This window comes from Eulemur rufifrons, chromosome 20, assembly GCF_041146395.1.
Source record: "Eulemur rufifrons isolate Redbay chromosome 20, OSU_ERuf_1, whole genome shotgun sequence".
Lineage (NCBI taxonomy): Eukaryota > Metazoa > Chordata > Mammalia > Primates > Lemuridae > Eulemur > Eulemur rufifrons.
The window spans coordinates 38700052-38726526 of NC_091002.1; the positions used below are offsets into that span (position 1 = coordinate 38700052).

At 57.5% G+C, this 26475-nt stretch overlaps 1 protein-coding gene across 4 annotated transcripts in view; it reads right to left on the reverse strand.

Moving 5' to 3' along the window:
- Window positions 1-4912: 4912 nt before the first annotated feature.
- RRBP1 (ribosome binding protein 1) overlaps window positions 4913-26475 on the reverse strand; it is a 68943-nt gene continuing 47380 nt past the window's right edge. The window contains exons 7-25 of one of the 4 annotated variants that reach the window (XM_069496105.1): window positions 24871-25024; window positions 21241-21379; window positions 19055-19224; window positions 18893-18927; window positions 15895-15985; window positions 14948-15040; window positions 12893-12985; window positions 12728-12811; window positions 12501-12590; window positions 11681-11773; window positions 11206-11277; window positions 10548-10643; window positions 9863-9946; window positions 7942-8049; window positions 7251-7340; window positions 7073-7156; window positions 6654-6752; window positions 5993-6136; window positions 4913-5485 (exon numbers count right to left, since the gene is read on the reverse strand). In XM_069496105.1, coding sequence (XP_069352206.1) covers window positions 5447-5485; window positions 5993-6136; window positions 6654-6752; window positions 7073-7156; window positions 7251-7340; window positions 7942-8049; window positions 9863-9946; window positions 10548-10643; window positions 11206-11277; window positions 11681-11773; window positions 12501-12590; window positions 12728-12811; window positions 12893-12985; window positions 14948-15040; window positions 15895-15985; window positions 18893-18927; window positions 19055-19224; window positions 21241-21379; window positions 24871-25024 — 1858 coding nt within the window. In that variant the 3' untranslated portion in view covers window positions 4913-5446. The remainder of the gene's footprint in view (window positions 5486-5992; window positions 6137-6653; window positions 6753-7072; window positions 7157-7250; window positions 7341-7941; window positions 8050-9862; window positions 9947-10547; window positions 10644-11205; window positions 11278-11680; window positions 11774-12500; window positions 12591-12727; window positions 12812-12892; window positions 12986-14947; window positions 15041-15894; window positions 15986-18892; window positions 18928-19054; window positions 19225-21240; window positions 21380-24870; window positions 25025-26475) is intronic. The other 3 variants (XM_069496106.1, XM_069496107.1, XM_069496108.1) reach the window with 3 other exon arrangements.

Sequence of the window (26475 nt, forward strand, 5' to 3'; positions counted from 1 at the left end):
ACATATTGCGTATGTGGTGGTCCGGTAGTGACGAGCTGAACAGGTTTGCAACCTCAGAGCAATCGGCTATCCCACATAGCCGAGCTGTGGACAGGCTATGCCTTCTAGGTCTGTGTAAGTGCACGCCTTTTTCTTATTCCAAATGTTTATCCAAATGCCAGGCTTTTGGGAGGCAGAAGAGGTTATCGTGCTTAAATCAAAATACTTCCTTCAAAGTTGTCTGGAAAATAATGCTGGCTGCTTGTCCTCTTTTTATCCTGACTTTGTTTTCTCTACGGCACAGCAGTGCCTTTAGTGACTATATATTAATAGGCCTCCAGGGAAGTGTCGCTGGCTTACTCGGTAAGAATCAGCCCTGTAGGTAAAGCCAGGTGTCTGGTCAAGGAGTGTTAGAAGGAGAAAGTCTGTCTTGCGGTCTCAGCTTTGTGCCACGACCTCAGTAACAGCCGCCATGCTGTGCGCAGGCACGCGCGTGCGGGAGAGAGGCGTGCTGTGGGAAGGATTTCAAACGGTATGCAGGGATGGAATGGAATGTAAACACGTCCCAGCACCCGACTTTTATTCCAGAAATCGGGGAGATGCTACTAGTTATGTCTCTACCTAGAGAAACCTTTGAGAAAGTTTTAGTGGACTCCTGAGGTTGGCCCAGGAACCGTGCTAACAAGCACTCCAGGTGATTCTGGTACAAAATTAGGGTTTAGACCTCAGCTCAGCTTGATCAAGAATAAAACTGCAGGTGTACTCTGTTTGCAGAAAGTACATTTACATCTTCACGAGTGTTAATACATTACAAAAATGTATGGAAAGCTGACCTAGGGTTCACGTAGTGGCTACTCTTGCCCTGAGAAAGAAGCAAACAGAATTCCATCAGAGATTGACTGAAGTTTATTTCAGAGAATATTAATCTCTGAGAAAATAGTGAACACAGTGACTTAGATAACAGAGTTAGGTTTAGTCTAGTGGTTTCCTTTCTGCAGAACTACTGCCCAGAGTGCTGGCTGGTCCAGCAGACACAGGAAGTGTAATTTCTGTTTCTTGACATGTTCATTGCCCTTTGGACTGTCAGAGACTATGTATGCCCAAGGACACATCATTTCTGATAATTTTGGGCATTTCTGAAATACAACAGGCTCTACAGTGGGTTCCAGCTGGGCTGCAGCTGGAGGAAGGGATAGTAATTGCATTGTGGCGGGGAGCAGTGAAGGGGGCTGTTCCAGGAGCCGGGGTTTTCCAGTGGGAGGGAAGCTCGTGTAACTTGTGTCTGGCTGGTGAGGGCTCTCCTCAGGCTCCACCCAGTCCCAGAAGGGCAGCTGGGAAGGTATAGAACCTCTGACAGTCCCCTCAGTAGCCAACCCAGAGAGGTGAAATAACTTGCCTAAAGCTCACTTGACTCGTAAATGGCAGAACTGGGGACAAAAACTCGGATCTCCTTTTCTGTTCCTGAGCTATTCCCACTGCACCTCTGCAGAGTTTTTTTTTTGTTTTTTTTTTTGGTGAGACAGGGTCTTGCTCTGTCACCCTGGTTAGAGTGCAGTGGCATCATCCTAGCTCACTGCAACTTCAAATTCTTGGGCCCAAGTGGCCCTCCTACCTCAGACCACAGGTGAGTGCCACCGCCCCCGGCTAATTTTTCTATTTGTAGTAGAGATGGGGTCTCGCTATTGCTCAGGCTGGTCTCAAATTCCTAAGCTCAGGGAGTCCTCCCACCTCGGCCTCCCAGAGTGCTAGGATTATAGGCGTGAGCCACTGAGCCTGGCCCTTCATTTCTGACATCTGGAATTCAAAGGTTAGATCTTGTTCAGTGATGCGATTTGAAAGGGGCAAGAAGGAAAGCAGTACATTTCTTTCGCACTCTGAGCTCCCGTTAGACTCAAACCTGAAGGAAGTACAATGAGCAGGCATTTGTAGAGGGTGTAGACTGCTTTCTTTAAAAAGTCTCCCTTCCCTCTATCCTGCCCACCAAAGCTTTGCTGGTTTCCCTGCTCTCCCTGCACTGCTTCCTTCTCCAGGTGGTGCAGGTGTGGCCTGTAGGCAAGACATCCTGGTGCCTGTGCCTTTCACTGGGTATCGCACAGAGGTGACCAGAGTAAGCTAGTCAGAAGAGCCTGTGTGTGTGAGGGGCTTCTGGGTCTGGAGGTGCTGTTACGCTCAGTGTGACCCTGGAGCTTTACTCGAAAGGGGAGGGTTTAGGCAAGATGTTCTCAGAACTCTCCAGCCCTAGTATTGGCAAGGTAAGATGCAGAAGCCCTGCCAAGCCCAGGCAATGGCCTTGTGAAGCCAGGCAGTGCTTCCTGTTAGCAGGCCCGCAAAAGCCACTTCTCCACTACTGCTGCACTTGCAGGACAGAGAGCTGTGTGGCCAGGCCAGTGATCCAGGCTCTGTACCATGTTGAACACCGTCGGGGGAGGCAAGAAGGGGTTATTAACTTCTTGCAAGAAATCTGAAGGCTGCTGCTTTAAATAACACTCCTGAGCGCCTCTTTCCTCCTCCCCAGCCGGATGGTGGAATCTGGCCGGGCACAGCCCGCTGAGGAAAGGCAGCCCAGGAGGCTGCGTGGCAAACTCGGGCGCCCCCTGCCGGCCTCTCCCAGAGGCCTCTCCTGGGCCCAAGGGCTGCTCAGACCCTGCTGGCGTCCATGGAGACAGGAGGGGCCTTAGGTCCCTTGTAAGTGGTCCCCAACTTTTTTGCACCAAGGGCCAGTTTCATGGAGGACGATTTTTCCACGGACTGGGGATGCGTGTCGGGGGGCGGGGGTGCTGCAGAGCTCAGGCAGCAATGCACAGCCCATTTACTAACAGGCCACAGGCTGGTAACGGGCTGCAGCCCAGGGGTTGGGGACTACAGCCTGGAGTGGTATTTTCCTGACCTCCCCAGGTGGCCCACGCCCTGCTCTGCGCCTGCCTTTGTCTTCCCTCTTTCCCCACAGTAGACACTGGGCTCCCACCAGGTGGGCTGAGGGGGAGCCATTGCACCGTAGAACCCACAGGTAGCAGATTGGTCCCCTCAGTGTCCCTTGTCTCCCCCAAGGTCTCCCCTTACCTCTGCTCAAAATGAGTGCTCCCGCTTCCTGTGCCTCCACAGGGCCTCTACCCAGCACAGGGGCTCGCAGTTCCGCAGTGACACAGGTGATGGGGAAATGCAGGCTCCCAGGCCCACGATGGCGATTTGGCAGGAGGCCTGGTGCCTGGTGGCAGGCACAGGTCTGGCCTGTTCCCCCACCCACTCGCCAGGGCCCCAAACTGACGTTGCATTAAGGCCACCCATGTGCGGAGATCTGCCTCCCCCACCCTCAGCCCCTGCTCCAGACACGAAGGCACACAGGTCTGGAGTTTTGAGGGGGTCAGTGGTTGCTTGGCAGCTCTTCATGGGGTCCCATACGCTCCCAAAGCCAGCTCTTTCCCTCCAACCCCAACCCACCCGTGCACCGCCAGGCAGCAGAGTGGGTTTGAAACCTCTGCCTTTCACCAGGTTGAGAGCCAACCACAGGGCCAGGCACGTGCAGACACTCCCTTCTACCTAGTCTCCCTGCCGGAAACCATGGTGTCTGTCCCGAGACCTGTGGGGTCCACAGAGTTCTAGAACAGGTATGATCGACTCCTCTAGCTGAAAACCCTCAGCGGCTCTGCTGCCTTAGCCGGTCCGGTCCCCCGGCCTTCATAACCTGGCCCCATGTGCCTTTTCGGCCTCCCTGCCTTTCGCAGCCTGGCCTCTGCACTGCTGTCCCCATGGCCCAGACCCCCTCCACCCCCCCAGCAAACACCTCCACCTCCCGTGGGCTCTAGCCGAAGCCACTTCTTCTGGAACCTCCCAGAACTTCCAGCACCTGCTCCCTGTACAACCACTCACACACAAGTGCCACCGCATGGTTAGGTGGCCCAGACAGGCGCTCCAGGAGCCTGGCAGACGCTGAGCGTGCGTGGGAGCTGAAGGAGGCAAGAGCGCACACAACGTGCAGAGGTACTTCCCGAGGCCTTGAGGTTCCGGACAACCAGCCCCAGAATCGCACCCACCACCTAAAGGGGCCATGAGGTGCAGAGATCCCAGGGCAGGCTGTGGAGACTCGGCCTCTCGGGCTCTCACCCTCTCCTCTCCCCGTGCTGTCTGGTAGGACCTGTAACCCAGGTGCCCCAGCTGTCCCCCAGCTAAGTTGTGCCAGTCAGACCCTCTGCCAGAATTCTGAGGCTTGGCAGGGAGATCCAAGTGGAACAGCGCTTGGTCGAGGAAGCTCCTTGACAAGACTGGGTGATGCTGGCCCCAAGACCCCGGAGCTGCTCAGACCCACTTTCCATTCCTGGCCTGGTTCAGGTCCCCCTGTGACTCTGAGCCTGTAAATACCATTTTTTTGCCTAAGTTCCAGGTTCCTATTACTTACCAAGAGCCCCTATGCACTTCTTGGGGCTAAGGTTCCATTGGACCACACGACCATGGGCCACCAAAGACACTAGGTGTGAGGGTCACAGGTCTAAGCTGGTGTCCCCCAGTGAGACGGCGTCCAGAGGGCAGGCAGCAGGCTGCCGCGGCATGGACCACCCCTCCCGAAGTGGCCGTTCCCCCCAGCCCCAGCCGGGACAGAGGCCCGCCCCTGTTCATTCACTGTGCTCCCTTCACACAACAGCCCCGGGCACCAGCCCTGCTCACAGAAACCTCAGGACCTCGAAGACAGGGGACAGCAGTCAGTGCATCTGGCTACCAGGTGTCACAGGCCCTGTCCCCTACCCTGCCCGGCAGGCACTGGGACCTGGGAGGCAACACGGAGAAGCGCTGGGGGGCCGGGGAGCAGCGAGCCTCACCCCTACTCTACACGGAGCCGAGGACCACACTTGCTGTCCCCCAGGGGCGGCCCCCATGCGTTCCTCATCGGGGGCCCGACGGCCGGACGGGGGAGCCCCAGCACGAGACCAGAGACTGCAGCGCCGGGCAACAACGTTGGTTTTAATGGCATTAACATCCAGGAGGTCACATGTCAGTTCTGGTTGGCAACTTCGAGGGGTGTGGGGTTGCTGCCTCTCCGGGCTGGGCTGGGCTGCGCCCTCCAGTCTGCCCCACAGCCTTCGAGAACTTACCACCTGGTCCCGGCCACCTCCCGGCCCTGCCCCACTGAAAAAAGACAATTGCACTGACGGACAGATCCCCAGAGCGGCGGCCTCCTGGCACACACCCACGGGGGCGGTCACAGAGTTGACGAGGGCTTTGGCGTCTGCGCGGCGCGGTCCTGGGCTGCTCCTGGGGAATAGTGTTTATCAAATGTGACAAAGGTTCTTTTACAAACGGGGGTCTGGAAGATCTATTTCTGTGGCTCTAAGAGACTCTTGTCTCTAATGGCTTCTCTCGGAGCTACCGGAAATTGGGCCTGGATAACGCTGTACTGGTTGGTTTATTTATTTGTAAGGAATGTGTAAGGCATTTTGGTAAGTTGAACAGTAACTTCTTTTTCCACAGAGCAGACTCAGACAGAGGTGCCCTCCTTTGAGCTGCTACCGTCCTCCTGTGAACAAAGAGGGCAGAGTGAGGGACAGGCTGGGCCGAGGAGCCAAGGCAGAACCGCTTGTCCCCAAGGCCTAGGGACAGTTGGGCCTCTCCCTGGATCAGTACCCCCAGCCAGTCCACAGAACAGGAGCCCAGAGCCAGCCCCAACTGAGGGTGCAGAGAGCCGGGGCCGTGAGTCTGGGGGAGAACAGTGTTCCTGCAGTCGGGGGGCTGGGCCTGTGGCAGGGGCACTGGCTGAGGGGCCCCTGCGGGCTGCCAAGGGAGGACCTGGGCCGGCAGAGGGGGTCAGACATCCCTTGCCACCGACGGAAGCAAGGGTGGGTGCTGGGCCTGGTGGGCTGATGCCCACGTGAGAAAGTCTCTGTCCCCACGACTGGTCGAGTTCCACTTCTCCTCCGTGGGGCTCCCAGCACTGTGCCCACCTCCCGGCAGCTCCGACTCCCACCTACCCCCCAGTGCGGGCTGAGCCCCAAGTGTGGCCCCAGCAGGGACAGGGCACACTCACTGTTTTTTCCAGCTGTTCCTGCAACTTTTTCACTGCGTCTTTCTCCTGTGCCAGCTGCTCCTGGGTTGTCTTCAAAAGCTCCTGCAGTTTGGTGGCAGCACGCCCCAGGTCACTTGTTAACTTTTTCTCTTTTTCTAGTCTTTCCTGCAGGTCACAGGGTTGGAGGGGGTCAGCAACAGGAGGCCACCACAGCTGTGAACAGAGGCCCTAAAGCCCTGGGGACCGGGCCCTCTGGGGGCACAAGGAAGGCATCTCCTGGTCACCCAGACAGACAGTGATGGCTGGGAGGAAACTGCCTGTGTAGGCACTTAGGTCCACGTCCTGTCGTCTGCCAGCTGCTGGGACAACTTTCTAAGACAAAACGGTCGCTCTGCACTGTCCAGTGCAGCAGCCGTGAGACACGTGGCTGCCGCACCTGGCACAAGGCTGAGGAACCGACTTCATTTAAACAGCCACACCAGCTAGTGGCTGCCATGTGACCACATGACATTGCAGGGTTAGGACCCTCCCCTAATAAGCCTGGATCTTCTTGAGAGGCCTCAAGATGCTCCCCACCAAGTGAGGACAAGGGGAAGCCGGTGCTGAGGGCTGGCCCAGTCTCCCCAGCCTTGCCGTAGATCCCAGAGGTCCGACTCCCACCCCAGCGCCCGCCGCCCGCTACCTTCAGCTGCGCGGCCTCCTCTGTTTCTGAAGACTCCAGGGGCCCGGCAGTGCGGAGCTTCTCCAGCTCTTCTTGTAACCGACATGCCACAGTCTGAGCCTTCTCAGAGAGGGGAGCAGAGTCTGGGTGAGACGCCTTACACATAGTCGAGCCGTCAACCACCACCAAGCAAGCCTGGGGACCAGGGGCACCCCTAGCCTGATGGGGAACAGCTCGAGCCTCTGGCTGGGATGAGCAGGCAGGACCCACATGTCCCAGGAGGCAGGAGACTGCCCGAGAGCACCAGCCCCTCAGAAGACCCGAGGACACAGACCACCCACGGGCCCCAAGGTGCCCACCCGGCTGGTGCCACCCCCTGGTTCCCCCTGGAGACTCAGGCCAAAAGCTAGTGGGGGCTGAGAGCCGGGGCAGGGCCTGACCTCCTCAAACTCGGCCATGAGCTTGTGCCTCTGCATCTGCTCGTCCTCCAGGACAGCCTCTGTCCGCTCCAGCTGCGTTTTTAGCTGTGGGGAGACATGGCAAGCATAGCTTGGGAACCTGGCGAAGCACCCTCTTGGGGACACAGGGCTTCGGGGCAGGCTGAGACCGTGGGCCCACCTTCCAGCTGCTTCTAGCGCTTTCTTGGCCTTCCCCACCCAACCGAGGAATCTGCAACATGCCCTCCTCGGGGAGACGGTGCCCCAGCCCCTGGCATGGAAGATGGCGTGTTTGAAGAGAGGCTGATGGGACCCCTGCAACCTCAGGTGCCATTAATGAGACCCACAGGTGCCATTAATGAGACCCACAGGACAAGAAAGATGCTTCGGAATCCCAGTCCCACAGTGGTAACTGCCCCAGCAGCCACACCACAGCCACCCTGGTGACAGGCCCCTGCCTCCTGGCGAGGGCTCTCAGCAGCTATCACTTAGATCAAAACCCTGGAGAGCAAATATCCTGCTAGTGATGTCCCAGCAAGGGCTACCATGGGGCCAAGTCCCCTTCTGTGGCTGAAGACCCTGCCCAGGGCTGCTCCCCCAGCCCTGTGGGCGCAGACCCCGAGTCGCAGGCGCCCTCCTTGAGCCCCTCCCTCACAGGCTGTTAGGGCCAAGAGTCCCCTCCCTGCTCCCTGGCTCTCCACCCCACCACCTTCCCTGCGTCATTCGGAGGCTGGTGGCCCTCATCAGGGCAAGGGGAGCGGGCAGCGGGGTGGAGGCTAGCAGCAGCCAGCAGGCATTAGGCAGAACAGGCCATGGAGCCTGCGCTCCACCAGGGGTTAGTGATGTGTCTGGGGCCAGCTCACCGCCCTAACCTTGACAGGGTCCTGCTCGGCTGGGGGTGCCTCTGGGGAGGCAGCCGGGGACCCAGCTATGTCACCATCCTCTACGTGGCTCTTCATCTCACTCAACTGCTGCCTGACCTGAAACAGGGAGGGTGGGTTTGTGCAAATACACGGCCGGTCGCACGCCCACCCTGCACACACACACACACACTCGGATCTCCCTTGGAGGACCAGGGCTGCTCTCAACAGTTAAAGCCCCTTCAGGGATCTGGTTTGGTAACTGGGACCTGTGTCCGAGTTCCCACCCCCATCAAAGTTTGCTAGGGCAGGGGCCAAGGTCACAACCCTTGACCTGAGCTACATAGAGGCCTTGAGACCAACAAGCCTCTGGATGGATGAGACCTGTGTGTTCTGCTCCAAGGCCCAATGGGTAGGGAGCCCTCCCGGAGGGCGAGGTGACCCGTGAGGGACACAGCCCGCGCAGACCTAATGAATCCAAGTGGAACAGGAGGCGCCAACAACACTGTCTACCCCCTGCCTTTCTTCTCCAAGAATGCAGTTACTCCTCAGAGCCCCTTCTGGGGTCTAGTTCTTGCCAAACAAGGTCCCCCACCTCAGCTCCATCGCTGGGGCTGACACATCTGATGTTCCATGAGGCCCCCAGACCACTGGGCCTCCAATTTGAAGGGCAGCAGTGTCACCTGAGAAGGTTCCAATCAGGAGACCTGGCTAGGGCCCTTGGCAGGAGCTCCCCAGGGAACATGGGTGGCCTGGGGCCCATCCAAGGGGCCCTGCTCCGAGGAGCAAGCCCACGTGCAGGCGCTGCCCCCACACTGCTTTCCCTCCCCCGCTCCAGCCCCCCAAGCCAGAAGCTAAACTGCACAGTTGAAAGATGACAAGAAACTCTGAGGGGTTTTCCCTCATGCACCCCAAGCCTGGGCTATACCCCTGGCCTGTCACCCAGACCTGGCTTAGCCAAAGACCTCGATGAGTGGCCCCAGACTTGGGAGACTTGGTCTGGCAGTACCCACCCTCTGGTGTGTGGCCCAGGTTAAGACCCGAATGACCAGGGGCCACCCAGGGAGTTGGGAGCATGTGCCACGCTCACTGGATGCTGCAGCCAATGCCAGCTCCAGGGACCAGACCTTCTGTCCCTCCTTAGAAAGCCAGAGCTGCACATTTTTATTCAAAATCTCCCAATTTCTAAGTGTTGCCAACCAATTCAAGATTTTAAAAGACCGTACGGACCAAACGCAACGTGCCTGTGCCCTTATAGCTGCTGCTTACAGCCCCGGCCCCGCACTGGTACCGGGTCCAGCGAGGCCCCACTAGACCAAACGTGCCAAGCAGCTGGGACTTGGGCCCCTCGGAGGCTGCTGTGCGGTGGGCGCTCCTCCCGTCTACCAGTGGGGCTTGTCTTGTTCTGCAGCCAGCACTCGGTACCGGGCCAGGCACGGAGCAGTCCTCCCTGCACGGCTACGGGTTTGACTGAGCGGGTCTGAGTCATTGCTGAGGTGAGAAAAACCTGCAGAAGACTAGGAGCTTGTTGAGAGCCACGGGGTGAGGGGTAGGCAGGCCAGGAGGGATTCCCAGGCCTCCTGCTCTTGTGTTACCAAGGGTCGCAGTGTCCCTGATGCCCCCAGGGGCCACAATGGGCTCATAGGGAGTGCAGACCCCCAGAGCTCCCACTGCCTGGAGCAGGCGGCCAGGGGATGGGAAAGGGAGGGTGAACACTCTGGTCCCCACAGCCACAGGCCCGGCACAGACTTTTGGACACATGTACAAGAAGGGCCGATGAAGCCTGCCACCCCACACAGCAAAATTGGCGACACGGTCCCCTCTGCTAAGCTTTGTTACTTTTGAGTGGATGTAAACACGTGACTGGCAAATTCACTGCACACACACAACTCCAGGTCACACTTCCCACGCCCGGGACACCAAGTCCACCTACCAGGGCAAGCTCTTCACTCTGTTTCTGGGCTTCACTCTTGGCTGCATCCAGCTGAGACTGAGATTCTAATAAAAGTTGCCTCAACTTGGGGAGAAACAGCCCAGTGATGGGAAAGAAGAGAGAAGAGAAAACCGGCTCCTGTGAGTTTGCACTTGAACATGAAACCTAATCCAGCCATCAACCAAAACCCTTGAGGAGAACACAGGACAGGGCAGGGTGCTGGGCTCCCGAGGCTCCCCGCAGACTTAGGAAGGATGGCATTCACTGCCCGCCTGGCTCAGCCCAGCGCAAATGTTTACGGATTATTTCTTGCAAAAACAGGCCAAAAGTTTGAGATTAAACCAGAATTGGGGGTGCCAGGTTTGTGCTCTCTGCTTCAGAATAGTCAGAAAACAGTATCAGATTTAAATCCATTCCCCACTGGCAATGATGTCAGCGAGCCAGGCAGAGAACTCCCTTGCTGGGAGTCCCAGGGACTGACCCAGAATGCCAGGTCTCCGTCAGCCGGGCAGACATGCCTCAGGCCCGACAGCCCCACGAGGAGTCCTTGGGAGTCAGGCAAAAGCTGAAAACCCAGACTTTAAGGCTCCCGTGAGAGCTGCTCTCAAAGGCTGAGGAGCAGCAGCTCCAGGGAGGACCAGACTCTGCTAGGCAGGGGCTGCGGTCCTGGGGGAGCCGGACTCACCCCTGCCACCTCCTTGGCATAGTTCTGGCACTCAGCGCTGGCGGCTGCCATGTGCTTCTCCAGCTCCGCCTCCAGATGCGAGGTGTGCTCCCTCACCTGCACGGACACGCACAGGCACATGTCAGCAGCCTCAAGCCGGCCGCAGGAGGGCACTAAGCACAGGGCACAGGCTGGCCCTGGATAAGCAAAGGCTGTCAGGAGACCTCCGAGGCCCACAAGAAACCCGCAGTGACAGGAGAACCCTTCCAGGAAATGGTGCCCTGAACTCCGCACACCTGGCTCCTGACAGGCTCTCAGACCTCAGGCGTTGCTAGAGGACAGCTCTGAGATTCACTTGCAAAGGCAGGTGACAAGGTACCTTCTCCAAGGCCTGGACTCACTGTGGTGTCTGAAGAGAGCAGCGGGGCCACCTTGATTCTGAAGGCCGTGACAGAAGCCACTGTTAACCAGGGCCGAGCAATCCGCACAGGCCATTCTAGGGTGTAATGTCTCTCATCAAGGAAGAACAAGACAGACAAGATCCCTCGGCTTGGAAGACAAAAGCCTCTCTTAAGGCACGTGGTCCACGAGGGAAAAACAACTAGAGTGGTCTATAATGTCACTTTCTAAGAGGCTCACGGGACAGGAGAAAGGGCTCTCTGAGCAGAGCCCCACTTACCTGATCTGAACTCTCAAGTTCTACTTTTAGCTTCTCTACAATCTCTTCAAGATGTTTCACTGTGGCCTGTGACTACAAAGCAAGAGAAAAGTCCCATCAGATGAGGACGTGGGGGACGTCTGCTGACCGAGGCCGTCCTGGGACCCGGGCAGGACCAGTCCAGCTCAAGAAACTGGGCCGCACCCACCCCTCCAAGCCCAGCCAGTCGCTCTGGCGCCCTCCAGCAGCATGTTCCTGGGGGTGGGCCTGGGGATGCGGGCCTCCTGGAGATAGGGGAGCTCGGCTGCCATCCCATAATTGTGCTTTACAGGGCATCACCAAAACACACCAACCGAGACACACAAGTCTCATAAGTGAGAGAGATGACCCTGTCAACTATCCCCCCCGACTTCACAGAATTCCCGTCCAGCCGTGTGTCTTAGCAGGTCATGTCTGGCTTCCCGAGCCCCAGGAGGTGTGCAGGGCCCACTGGTACCTTCTGCAGCTCCTCCTCTGTGGCACCCACTCTGGCCTTCCACACCTGCTCCTCCTCTTCCACGCTCTTCTGCAGGTCTTTGAGCATGCCCTCCTGCGGGGACAGCACACTGAGGCGGCCGTTCCCTCCCGGGCCCCACCCCACACGGATACAACTGCCTCTTCTGCCCCTCAGCCCCTGTGACGACCTACCAGTGCTTCCCCTGCTGTGACTTTGTTACAGTCCGCACAGCGTGGGGAGGGAACGTGGCTGCTGTTCCGGGAGGGAGGGCCTCTGGCCGGTGCCAACACCGGCTGCGGGGCCTCACAGGGAAATGAGGTCTGCAACCTGGAAGGGGTCCTCAGGACTCTCCTCACTGTTGGGCTTTGCCACCAGCGCTGCCCTTGCTAGGGGCCAAGGGCCAGGAGCACAGGACGGGTTGGCCAGAAGGGAGGGACGGACCTAGCATCAAGCTTGGAGTCACCAGGAGACGGGGGTTCAACCCACAGTCAGCCACTTACCTTGCCCTTCCCCATGGCTGTCTGCCTGATCATCCTCTGTTATAGGCGAGTCTCTCCTCCCCTGAGAGACCAGCCCCGAGCCTGCAGCTCAGCCCTCTCCTCAGTGCAGAGCAGTGATGACCTCAGAGCCTTATCCAGCCAAAGAAACGGGGCCCAGAGCAAGGAAGTGACTTGCCTAAAGCCACAAAGAGCCAGTGGGCTTCTCCGAAACTCCACCTGCCTCCCTCCCTGTAAGTCCTGAAGCTCTCCTTCCTGGCAGCCCCTCGAGGGGCGGGAGGGACCCCCAACCCACAACCTTCACCAGGTCCAGTCTCGCTCACCGTCTCGCCCAGGATGGTGCGGTACTGGTCACACTCGGCCTGCAGGGTGCTCTGGGTCTCCTCAGCCTCCCTTAACTTGGAGGCCAGGTCCTGACGGCAGAGGGGAGAACAGGTGCCAGTTAGCCAAGCACAATGTTTTTTTCTTGGTGCCCACTAAAATGAGGCCGGGGGCATCCTCCCATCCCAGGGACAGGGGAGAGCGTGGGGACACTGGCAGCCCCACTTACCACAGAGGGCTCCGTGGTAGCTGGCGGCTGCTTCAGCAGCTCAGAGCCTTTCTCTTTGAGCTCCTGCAGCCACTCAGTGTAATTCTGCAACAAAATGTGCATGGTGAGGCCCAGGGATGTTCCCTGGGAGCAGTGGGGTCCCCAGGAGCCACCCACCCTTCCTACCTGGTGTACCGAGACAGAGAGTTCAGGGAGCAGAGCCACGAGGGCCTCCCTGGTCTGCATCTCAGTCAGGCGGAGCTGCTTCTCTGACTCCTCCTAGAGGGTTGGCAGGGGACAAGGGCGTCAGCTAGAGGCGCAGGGCACCCCTCAGGGTATTTACTGACATGCCTGGGTCACCACCCCAGAAAGGACAGGTCGTCAGCTGTCTAGGAAGGGACAAGAAGCAAAGGAGAAGCCAAGTAGCTCTGTGGGCTGCCTGAAGACGGAGACTCGCCCCAGCCCATGCTGGTCAACATTAAATAGACGAAGCTCTAATGGAGGAGGGGGGCCACACTGCCCCAGCTCGCAGGCGCCCCCCAGCAGGTGTGCAGGTTTCATCAGCTCTCCACATGTGGGGGAGGGGAATGGGTGCAAACTGATGTGGGGCCAGGGTGGGAAGAGGCAGCTGGGGACACTCGGTGTCTTGGAGGCAGGAGCTATGACGGGGTGGCGTATGGAGGAAGAGAAGCAGCAAGACTCCCAGCAGCCAGCACAGACAGTGGGCCCAGCCCTTCCACTCTGCAGAGGCAGAGCCCACTCAGAGAAGACAGGGCACTTGGCCCGGCCTGTCTCTGGTCATGTCCCTCCTGAAGTGTGATTCTACACCCCATGCTGTACTGGGCCTGGAGCCCCGACTGGTCCTCAAGGAAGAGCCAACAGCTCCCATTCAAAGCACAAAAAAGGAAAAGGAACCAAAGGACCTAAGTAGCCATAAAGCAAAGCCTAGGACCACAGCGTCCCCTGGGGACAGAGGACGGGGCCCCTTTCTGTACGCTGTGGGTGACTGCTGGGGGTTTCTGCCTAAAAGAAAGTTTTACCTGATAACCTGTCCCCAGCAGGCTGCACCTGCCACCAGCCCCAAGACCACCTGGGCATGGCCCGAGACCCGGTGGCATCCCAGAATGTGCATGGAGGACGGCTGACCACGGGTGCCCAGCCTGGCCACAGCACACCCTCGCCTGCTGAGTGCCTACGCAGCCGACCCTGCTGGGCTCCCCAGTTACCCACACAGTGCGGGAGGCCTGCATGGACCCCCATTCAGGCCTTGTCGTCATGTGAGTCTAAGGCAAGCCACAGAGGACCTGGGGGCCACCTTCTATCATTATCTGGCTGTGTGACCACAAGCAAGTCACATGGCATCTCTCATCACAGCTTCTGCATTTGCCACAAGGTGGCCAGATGGTCTCTGAGGTCACTTTTGGTGCTAAAAGTCCAAGATTCTAAGAGTCTAATTACAGCTCTAACAGCATGCATGGCCTGAGGCCAGCCTTCACCCCTGCCCTGTCTTGGGGTCCTCATCTGAGATGACTCACAGGTTCCCTGGAAGAGTCACGGGAGTCACTGCAAAGCTCACACTATCGGGATAGACATTCCTGTGTGAGTGAGGCTGGGAGAGAAATACGTGACCAATAAGAGGGGTGAGGTTTAGTTGCCACTATCACCGGCCACATCCCCTGCCAGAGCCTCTGTGCTGGCTCCTGACTGGCCCAGGGCCCCAGAGGTGACATGGGGGTCCTAGACACTGAGGGACGCCAGCTCTCCCCTGAGCTGGGGATAGGGAGTTCAGGAAGCGCGGAGCTAATGCACATTTCACTCCCTGAGTGTGCGCTGCTAAGCTCGCTGCTCCCACGTGACTTACCGTAAAGATTACTCATGGAACCTACTGGGCCATGAGCTCAGAGGGCCCGAGAAAGAAGGAATATTCACACAAAGCGCCACACAACAAAGGCAACATGGAAGCCCATGAAGGCTGTACAACTCAGTCCAACCCAGTGGCTGTGCTTAGCCCTGTGCCCTCACGACAGAGGGCCCGGCAGGGAAAGTCAACCAAGGACACACATCTTTGTCCCCTCATTTTAAGGAAGAGGACAGGAAGGCAGGGAGGGGAGGGAAGGAAAGGCGGTGGGGGGAGAGAGGAGGAGCTGTGGGAGCCCAGGGTCTGGTGTGGGCTCTGGGGCCCAGGCTGCTCTGTGCGCAGTCTGTGGACCAGCAGGGAGTCTGGGGACAGTAGGTGCCGACCTTGGCCTGGGTCAGGGAGTGCAGCTTCTCCTCGCAGGCCCTCTCAGCCGTGGCCAGAGCCTCCATTGCCTTCCAGTTCTTCTCTCGGAGGTCCTGGAGGGGTCATAAGGGAAGAGTCAAGGGCCCACGCAGGGTCAGTCACTGACATGTGCCCCACGAGCCGCCTCAAGCCAGTCTTGGGCAGGGCAGGGCAGGGCAGAGCCTTGAGAACCTCCCCAATCTACCCCAGACCCCACAGGACACCGGCAAAGGGACAAAATGCCCTTTACTTGGCCCACACCCACGTGGCCTCTCCCTGGCAGCACTTAACTCAAGGCCAGGGTGCCACAGCTTGATGCGGGTGTCATGGCACAGGGGTGAAGAGGCAGGTGCCCTTTAGAGGAAGACACTGCTAGTATGAGGGAAGAGGGAGGGCCAGCCTGTGTCTGCCACCAAACAGCCAGCACTGGCCTGGCTGGCTCTGGCAGAGCCGGGCACAGGGAGGATGTGGCCGAGGCCCCACGGTCTCCATAGAGGAGACGGTACAGTGGGCCTGTCACCTGCCCGGCTTCCTCCACATCCGCTCCTCCTGGCACCTGCCTCCCCACTTGGGGTGAGCACAGTGACCCAGGCTAGGCCCACTAGCACTGTGTCCCCATCATGGGGCTGGCTCGACTCTGGGGCGTGTGACGCAAGCTGATCCAAGGGCAGTCAGCTCTGGGTCTTCTGGAAGAACTGAGGGTGGGCAGAAGACCCCTGCACACCCGACACCCCCAGAGGAAGGCAGGCCTTCAGCCATGACCCCAGCACAACGCGGTGCAGAGCAGAGCTCAGCCCTCCCCTGAATAGTCTGGGCAGGGGCCACGCGGCAGGTGTCTTCAGGCTGTCATGGAGGAACCACTCCTGGCGGCCACACACTGCCCTGGCCTGTTCTTCCCAGCCCGGCTTGCCCATCCCTCCCCACTCACGTTGTTCTTCACTTTCTGCTGCTCCACAGCCTCCCTGAGCTCAGTGGCCTCCTTCTCCAAACACGACACCTGGGACTCCAGGTCCTTGAGGCTGAGGGGACACAGCAAGGTCACTGCCCAGGCTCCAAGGCACCACAGCCCCCACAGGTCCTGTCTCGGAAGGGCCCCTTCCTCTGCTCAGAACGCCTGGCCTAAGGCCCCACCCTGGTGACAAACACCCCCAGGGCTGAGCCATTTGGCCAGAGATGGTCCCCTCCAACTGTCTCCCCCCATCCCCCTCCACCTGACAGGGCGCAGGCTCTCAGGGAAGCCAGGCAGCTGCCCTGGCCCCTCCTCCCTCATCCAGAGCCTCGACCTCAGAGCGGCCACGGTGGCCAGCATGGGTGGGCCCCGGAAGTAGGCTTTCTAGGATGTTCTTTCTTCCTGATAGACCCAGTCCTGCCCTGTCCCCACACAACATGCCACATGGCCCTTCTCATGGCCACACCTAGCTCGCAAAAGACCTGGGCTGGGCCTCCTCAGGAGACGCCTGAGCTCCAGACTCGCACGGTGTGACAGGCCCGGAGACTGGGCACCGCTGCTCGCAGCAGATCACAATAGCCACGACTCCCCTCGAGTACAGTGGACTGTCCTTTGTCCAAACCCTAACTCTCCTGAGACCAAGGGCTCCCTCCTTAGTCTGTGCCCTGGGAGCTGAGGTGTCAGCCTGAGACGACCCCCAGATGCCGTGTGATTGGCGAGATGCTGGTCCCCATCTTTCCCACACTGCTTTCCAGCTCCAAGGACCCAGCAGGCTCTGTCCACCCCCATCATGCAGAAGTGAGGGCTGATGCTGCTACAGAACTGTACTAGCGGCTCTGAACAAGCGCCACACAGACACTTCAATATGCCACCTTCTGCATGAAGATTTAGAACAGATGGGGAAGGCTCCAGGGACATATGAACTAGAAACTCCAGAGTGGTCAGTAGGGACCTGAATCACAGCAACGCAAGCCACTCTTAAGCTACGGGAAGATGCCCCCACACAGGGGGTGGTCTGTCACCAGCCTGGGGAAGGGACATATGTATTTCTATTTCTTATTGTTGGCTCTGACCAAAAGCTTTTTGAAAAATACCAGTCAAAGGCACACTAACACTGAACAATTTCAGCACAGGCCAAGCATGCTGGCTGTCCCAACTACCCTGTCTGGTAATGGACGCTGGCTATGACACAGCCTCACTGTTTTCAATCTTTTTTTTTTTTTGAGACAGAGTCTCACTCTGTTGCCCAGGCTAGAGTGAGTGCCGTGGCGTCAGCTTAGCTCACAGCAACCTCAAACTCCTGGGCTCAAGCGATCCTACTGCCTCAGCCTCCCGAGTAGCTGGGACTACAGGCATGCGCCACCATGCCCGGCTAATTTTTTTTCTATATATTTAGCTGTCTATATAATTTCTTTCTATTTTTAGTAGAGATGGGGTCTCGCTCTTGCTCAGGCTGGTCTCGAACTTCTGAGCTCAAACGATCCGCCCACCTCGGCCTCCCAGAGTGCTAGGATTACAGGCGTGAGCCACCGCACCCGGCCCTGTTTTCAATCTTAAATACAGTTTTTGCACCTCGTCTTGAAAACCGCTGTTGGCTTCCTGGGTGTTAGGTTCAGGCTCACAGAACCCTGCTGGGCCCCACAGCCTCTTCCTACAATCCCTGCAGACGCAACAGCCTCCTCCAGCAACCACCCCAGGAGCGTCCCCACAGGATGCTCGTCCCCCGAGGAATGAGAGTCAGCAGGCCAGTGGCAAGGACACACTGACAATCGCCCACTTGGTGGCCACTGCCTGAGTTCCAGAACATTTGGGGCTGAATCACTCCTCTCTATTCCAGAGTAAGATGGACCAACTCAGACAAAACTTTTAGATCAAAGTTTTGAGAAGGAAATTTTTAAAAAACAATTTCTGCCAGACACATCTGCATGACGCAAAAAATTAAAATTGATCCTATTGGCAAACGAGTTAATTAGCCTAGGAGCTTACTGTGTGGTCCAAGAGTCTGCTCTTAAAATACAACAGCAAAAACCTGAACAAACATGACTTTCTCTACCCCAACAAACCATCATGAGAAACAAAGCAAGCCCATGTTTTCCAGGAAAGGAAGGTGGGGAGGTTTTGGTTGGGGGTCTTCCATGAGGCACTGTGGGCCTTTGCGTGGCTGTTTCTTTCCCAGTCCCCAAGCCACAGAGCCCAGTGCCAGGGAGCATGGGCTGCGGCCTGGTAAGCCACGTCTGCTCAGCAACACACAGGGAGATGAATGTTTGGCAATGACAGCCAGGGTGAGGGAACCTTCCGGGCTAAGCTCCCAAGACTGTCGGCATGTGCTCAGGGATGCACGGCCCAGGGCTGATAGTCACAAGGACTTGGGCCCCTGACTCGAGCCGCCCCACCAGGTGTTGGCTCCAGCCTTAGCAACAGCAAACAAACAGTCCCCAAGTGTGGCCTGGCGCTGGTGCTGCTGACACTGAAGGAAAACAAGGTCTGGACAGCAGTGAAGTCACCTCATGGACAAGGGAAAACAACTGCACTGTCGTCAGCTCTAAGCTACACCAACGTCCCAAAACCGTGGTCCAGCAAAAAGCCTGGATGACAATCTGGGCTCTCCATTTGGGTTGTGCAACCATTTTCCTGTGAGATTTCCGGATCTCAGTCCCTGAAACCCTCGTTTGTAGACACAGAGAGAACCCTCCAACCGCCAGCCCTTCCCCTTACGGAGAGGAAGGACGGAGGGACAGCAAGCAGCAGGAGGTCCGCCCACCCCTGCTGGGCACTTGCCACTCCCCACACGATGAGCTTTGCTCCTTAAGAGTAGGCACGGAGCTCTCTGCAAGTCTGCCTTCTTTCCTGCCCAGGCCTGTCCCCTGTCCTCTAAGTCACTGGCCTCTCAAAGGGGCTCTTCCAGAAGAAACCTAAACACCCCACCGAAAGTCCCAGCCCGCAGCGTCCTTGGCTGTCCCCTGCCTTGCTAGCTTACCGGGTCTGCTGCTGGTCGGCCTCCTCTCGGCTGGCCTGAAATGAGACAGACAGAAAGCGCCTTGGTCTCCACGAGACTCACCTGAGCAGCGACCAGCCCAGGTGGGAGCCGCCTGCCCGGTGGCCTTCCCCTCCCCTCCTGCTGCCCGGGGAAGAGGCTGACCTGGGCGTCCCGGGCCTGGCCCGCCTCCAGCAGGGCCTCGATGGATCGGATTCTCTCCATGAGCTGGGAGTTTTCCACCCTGGCCTCCGTGAGCTGCCCGTGGAGACCACTCAGCTCCTCACATTTGCTCCTCACCTCTGCTTCAGAGGACTGTAACTTGCTGTGCAGCTCTGTGGCAGGGCAAGGGAACGAGACAGGGTCAGCCGCTGGAAAAGGCCTGGGGTCGGTGCCCTGACAGCTGCCCCCTTGGGACACATGGGACACCAACGGCTCCCTCCCCTGCCTCCTCTGTGGGCCTGGGGGTCTTAAGACATACTTCTGACCACGGGGGCCTCTTAGTAGCTGCTGAAGAAAGTGACACCCTGGTGTCGTTCCTGAGGACCATCAGCGTAGAATGAAATACCTCAGACCACTCATCAGAAAAAGATAAAGGCTGGAAATGGACTCCAGTTCATATTAGCGGGGAACAGAAATTCTTTAGAAAGTGACTATGTGGCCCCCACTGGCCATGCCTCCCCCACCTCTCTGACTAGGCCCCCCCTCTCCCCGACCTTTCAGTGGTCCTCAAAAGCCACAGCAGGGTGTGACTTTCTTCAACAGGGCCTGCCCTGGCCCCCTTCTCCCCTCGAGGTGTCCTCCTCCCCAGGTGGCCTCCACGTGCCTGTGATGCCACGCTCTCCCCCAGGCCTGATCTCGTCCCCAAGGCCCGGCTCTGCCGCCTGCCACTTCCAACTGAAGCTCTGATTAAACAATTCAACCCGGCACCCTGGCTCCCCAGGGACCTCACCCCTGCTGCTCCATTTTCCTGCCCCCACCTCCTGCCCATCACTGCACTTCCATGTCCACCGTCTGCCAGGCTGTCCCTGCTTCGCCAGCACTGCTGTGGCGCCTGGGCCTGGATAACCACAGCAGCCTCACCCTGGTTTCCCTGGGCTACTCCTGCCTTCCGCTCCGTTCTCCCAGCGCCAGGGCACCCGGAGTGCAGATGACACCACGTCATTCCCCTGCCTCAGGCACTCCCGTCACACACACACAGTGCCCACTCCTCAGAGGGAGGGTAACCAGGGCCCGCCCATCTGGCCCCACGTCAGCCACCAACCCTCTCATTCCGGCCACTCTCGTTCACCTCCTGTTTCCAGTACAGGCCAAGTTCACCTTCGCTCCCCTCTCAGTGCCCTGCACTGGCTGGCCCCCGCCACCACGCACCCTGCCCCTGCCTCAGAGGCTTCTGCGACCACCCAACCTAAAGCCATGCCTGGAGCAAGCGAGCTGGGGCCCAGGCCTCCCCACACCCATTTTGATAAATGAAGCTTTATTCAAACACAGCCAGGCCTGTTTCTTTTCCTGGTGTCTATGGGCACTTTTGGTCACTGTGGGAGATGAGCAGTTGTGACAGAGACCGTCCCCCTGGCCCATGAAGCCAGAAGCCATCCACCCCCCCTTCACAGAAACAGTGTGACAACCCTGCCCTGACTTAAGTCCCTGCAGAGGGCACCACTGTGTGACCCGGTCATTGTGGGTGGCCCTGTGCTGTGCTCCTACTGAGCCCAGCATCCATGGCAGGCACTCAGACATATGGGGAGGCAGGGACTGTGGAGCTCTCACCAGCACGGTCTGCCCCTTTCTCCAGGGACTGTCTAGGCCCCACCTTCGCCACCCTCCTCTCCACCATCGACTGTGGAGCACAGGGGGACCACAGGCCCCACCTTCCAAACCCAGCTTGGGCTCGTAGGCTGAACGAGCTGGGAGAGCAGAAAGGCCCAGAACAGACACAACGTGAGAAGACCGGCTAAGGCCTCAGACCACGTGAGTTCATCCACAGCCACACGGCTCCATGGGCAGAGAGACGGGACCCAGGCCTCCGGGGGAGGCGGTGCCTTCCACCCCCAGCCCCAGCCCTTGCAGGCTGTGCACTAAGCTCCACCCCCACAGGCTCCACCCTAGCATCGTGCGCACAGTGGACAGTCTCCTGCCTCACTGTGCCTCCAGCGGTCTCCTGACAGGACACAATCCTCGCCTGTTCGACTTTCTGAGGGGCAGAGTCAGGGACCTGCACTGCCCGCACTGCAACAGGACTAGCCTATGGGGTTCTGGCCCTGGCAGTGGGGCTGGGACGGTGCACAGACCCTGTACCCTGCACCCTGGGCTCCACCAGGAACAGGGTGCTACCGAGATGCCACCCTCACCGGCCATCTGCTGCTGCTGCTCCTGGGCCTTCTCAGCGTCCGCCCGGAGGCTGGCGTGGCTGGTCTGTGTGCGGCAGAGTTCCCGGCTGACCTCGTCCAGCCGCTTCTGCAGGGCATCCTCGCTCTCCTTGTGCGATGCCTGGGGATGGGTAGAGGGGCATGGCAGTGAGGATGCGGGAGGAGGCTGGGCCTCATGAATGAGGACAAAGCTCTTTACACCGGCCATCCCACCCCCACCAGAGCCCTGTGCAGTCTCTGGTCTGTCTGTGCAAGAAAGGGAACTTCATTCCTTAATGCTCTAGAATTGACGCAAACTTCACCCCAGCCAGCACCCTTTCAAGGAGAGATGGAAGCTGCCAGGGACCTACACTCACTTCCCACTTCTTTTTTGGGTTTCGATATTTTTACACTCTGAAGTGATTCATGAACACGTGCTTATTGCAAGAGTCCAAAGATACCGATTCAGAGTCAACCAGCAGTTTCCCTGATGGGGCCCTTGATCCCCTCCCAGAGGTGGACAGTGTGGTGGCCTCCTGCCTGTGGCTGTATATGTGTCATATGTGCACAGGCACAGCACGTGATTAAGATCACCCCCTATAGCAGTTCTCTTAGTGCTTTCACTTAATATTAGGTTGAACCACATGAAATTGCCAGGGTTCAACTATTTTTTGACCTACAAAAATGGCAATTTCGTATGGTTCAATAGTCTCTCAGAGACATTTCCACATCACTACAGCTAAGTCTACATCATCCTAGTTTAAGAGCCACGCAGAGCTTTAGTGCGCCCGATGTTTGCCCCATTCCCTATTCAGCAACAGGCAGGCTACTCTCAGTCGCCGGCAGTCCCAACCAGTGCTCCAATGGACACCCCAGTCCATGCGTTAAGGACTCCCTGACACTGGGTTCCTGAAGCAGAAATGCTGCCCGAGGCACCACTTAACCAGCCCTTTGGAGAACCAGACCACTGACTGTTTAATTAACAAGCTTGTCTGGAAGCAGGACCAAGTGAGGGGGCAGTCAACAAATGACTCTTGTTGACTAAAATGAGACTCTAAGGTCATCCCTCAACCCCTTTAACACGCTGGTATCATCCATATCCCAGTTTTTATTCTCTTTCAGGGCCATGGCTACATAACCTGGTGCTAGGCCACCTGGGCAGAGGCAGGCCTGGAGCCAGGGAAGACACTGCCAAGGATGAACCCACCAGGCCATGGATAAACGTGGACCGTGCAGTAGAAAACCGGGGGCAGCTTTCGGATGGGCAATGTTTTCTCCATTAGAATGTAGCAGGGGGTCTGTGCATTTCCAACTCCAAGGGAGGAAAGGAGAGGAAGGAGGGACTGCAAGCCGCGCCCCAGAGAGCAGAGCCGCTTGTCCTTGACACAGCACCCTGGGCAGGAACCTGCCTCCCTCCTGCTGGCTCCACACCCTCACGTCTCTGCCTTGACTGAGATACACAGGGCAGAGTCATTTTACAACTGGAAAAATCCACCACCAGCTTCTTCCTCTTCTTTCTTTGAGAAAAGGGATTCCAGCTCAGACTGCAGAGAGAGTGACTGCACGTGTTTTTCCATTCATTACTGACGCTAATTACAACACTGGTTCCAGCAACAGTCAAACAACAACCCATCCACCTTTAGGAACCAAAAACTTTAAAATCTTTAATGGAAACCACGTGCATACGTCTTTCTTAAGATCTGAGATGACAACTCTCTTTGCCTGGAAGCAGAATGTGGTTAGCAACAGCCAGTCACACTGATCACCTTCAGAAGCTGGGCAGGCCAGCTGAGGACTTTTATAAAACCCTCCTGGATTTCTAAAACTCAGTCCATCTGGATGCTGTCAGTCCTCAATGGGTACTTTCTTCCACGCAGGCCCTGACAAGCCAGCCATGGCGAGACAGGCAATGGGGTAGGGTGGGGGGCGGTATCTGCTCCCTGATGCCAACGCTCCAGGACCCAAGGTCAGCATGGAAGGCCATGCCTGCCCTGGTCCCTCAAGAGCTGGCTCACAGAAAAGGGGCCTCTAGAAAAGGAAGGACAGTCACAAAACAGAGCCCCATTTTCACCTCAGCAGAACACGGAGAGATACTTTCTACAACCTAAACCACCAGTCTAACGTGGAGATTGCCTGAATGGGACTTTGTAAAGTTCATACTCATTGAGCTCTTTTCCTGCAAGGCACTGTTTTAGTCCTAGACTCTGTATGTCAGCACAACTAATCTCCACAACCACTCTGTGGGACAACTACTACTGTCCTACCCATAGTACAGATGGGGAAACTGAGGCCCTGAGATAACTTGCTAGGAGGTGGCAGAGCTAGGACCTGAACCCGGCAGCTGACACCAAGGGCTTCACTGTCAATCACCCCAGGCACAGAATCTTTGGTGTCAGACTGGAAAGCATGGACCCCTCTGTCCAGCCCCAGGCTGTGGACAAGGACCCTGAGACCTAGAGTCTGTGGCTTACTGGTGAGAACCAGGGCCAGGCTTCTGTCCCGGGCTGGACCCCTTGCAGGAATGACACATGATGGTGACAATCTGAGCAGAAGGGCAGCAGTTCCAGCTCCAGATATACCAGAAGCATCTGGGAGCCCTTAAAACATAAGCAGGGCCAGGCCCACCCAAGGTTCTGATCTCACTGGTCTGGGTGGGCCTGCTTTACATGGAAATCAGAAAATATCAAGTTACCCATCTCAATTTCTCCCAAAATCAAACCAAGTTTATTCTCCACGTTCTTATTTAGTCCCCTGCACACATTTAAACATCACTCTTACAATTTAATGTCTCATTCTAGTTCCTTCCAAGAGACACCCCGATTCCCCCATGCACTGCAGCCTGATTTCCATGACAGAGCAGAAGAAGGGTCCAAAGCCCTTCGGCTCTCCAGGATTTCCTCATTTTCCAGGAAAGTTAAGCCCAAAGCCTTGATGTCATATCAAGGCTCCTCATGCCTGAGGTAGCTGCCCCACATCCAGACAACCTGCCCCGACACGGGCCAGCAGAGGGACTGGAAGTCACTGGCAGGCACGTGGCAAGGCTCCTGGGCTGAGGAAAACATGCTGGACTTTGGGGACAGGAGACAATCTTTCTCCCTTTGAAGGAGAATGGGCATCCTCCTGGGAAAATGGGCTTCCAGGACACACCCAGAGGCTGAGAAAGAAAACCCACCTGGTCTTGAGGCCAGAAGCTGCGGTACCACATGGTGGCAAGCATGGGAGACAAACAGTTCTGGAGCTAGACTCAGGGGATTCACATCCTGCCTCTGCCACACACTGGCTGTGTGAACTTGGGAGAGCTGCTTAACTTCTCTGTGCCTCAAACTCCCTTATGGGTAAAATGCAGATTCCCAGAGCCTCCCTCTTAGGGTTTCAATGAGAATGAGCTGAGTTAATGCTTATAAAATGCTCACAACAGTGCCTGGCACACAAAAAGCACCCAGTGGTGTTAGCTATCACTACTACTAAGACCAAGGCGGCAGGTTCAAGCCCCGGCTCCGCCTACATCCCCAGTGGTCAGTCTTTGCTGGAAGGGGATGCCTAGTGTGGCTGTGCCAGCCCTGGTCCATCCCTGCCACACAGACAGGCTTGGTGAGCAGTGAACGGGGCACTGAGATGGCCACCCCACCTCACCTGCAGTTGCAGGACCTGTTTCTCGAAGGCAGCTGCCTTGGCTTCCAGAGCCTTCCGCTGCTGCTCCTCCTGCCGTGCGGCCTCCGACTTCTCCACCAGCTCCTTGCTGACCTTGCTGAGCTCCTGCCGGAGCTTGGCCAGCTCTGCGTTCTGCCTGCAAGACAGTCACCAGACCATGACTGAAGGACAGAAAAGGGTGATGGGGACTGGTGGTCTGAACCTTCTCTCCAGGAAACTCACTCTTTTATAAGTAATCACCCAAGTCTTGGAGATATTACCAAAGCTCCTGTTGGGTGGGGTTTGGTGTGTGTCTTGCTGGGACATCGTTTTACCCACATGGCACGTGGACCAGGGAGAGCAGGAGTAAAGCATGCACTAAAGATCCTTCCAGAAACCGCTGGAAATTCAGACAGAAAAAGGCAAGACACTGCTGATCTGCGTGTGAACAAGCCCAGGGTGCAGGCCGACTCGCCTTGACCCCTGCAGACCTGAGGGCAGGATCCCCGTGGATCCCCCAAGGATCCCCTCGCCCCCTTCACTGGACCACAGCCAGGCTGGGGGAGGCGGCCTGAAGCCAGAGCCTGAGGCACTTACAGACCAGACCCTTCAACACTGCATGTCAAAAGCTGGGTCTCAGGACCTTCTGCTGTGGCTATTGAGGAAATGGCAGCCACAAACCTCCAACTGGCCTGCCAATGGGTCAGGAAGGGGATGAAGATGTGTGTGTGCACACACACACACACACACACACACACACACAGAGGGGACCTCGACAGAAGGGACTAGCCAGGCGAAGGTGGCCATTAGATCTCGCTCCATGCCAGGGGCGGGGCCACCTGCCAAAACAGACATGTGGCCCAGACTCCCCTCCCCACCCAGCTCCTGAGCTGGGGTTCTCCCAACCCTTCCCAGCCCCAGGACTCAGGGTGCTGGTGCGCTCTGTTTAGTCAGCTCCTCTCCTGGCAAGAGCAGACACTTTGAGGGTAACACAGAACCCCCAGGTGCCCCTGCTGGGCACTTCAGGCCCAGAGAAGGCAAAGAACTGTGCGTGGAAAGACAACACAGTGGGCTTCTTGAGGACCAGACCACTGAATCTGTAACATGGGACTCATGGAGGCAGAAGCAGCGCAGCAGAGTGCTCAGCTCTAGAGGGAAGCATGCCGGAGTCAGCTGGCTCACCGTGGATTCCAGCGCCTCAGCTACGCAGAGGCAACAGTGAGATGGAGAACTCTGGGAAACGCTACCTAATACCAGTGCATCAGAAGCCAGGGCCCCTCCAGAACGGGAGACCTGTGGCAGGTCCCTTACACCTCCACTAAACTCTCATCGTGAACAAACTGCGGGGCCTCGATACTCTGGGCCACCACCGGGAGTGTTCAAAATGCTCTCATTGGGGATGCTGTGGTGACAAGCATGGGGAAAGTATCGCTCTTCAGGAAGGCAAGATGCCAGCACTAGCTAGAACCTGAGGGACACCTGGTCCCACTGATACCAGGCATGTTGGCAAGGGTAGGCTGCAGGCTGGGGCACGGTGGCTCTGCCTGAGGCCTTGGCCACCTGACACACAAGAACACCTGTCAGAAGACCCAGCTGCTCAGAACCCAG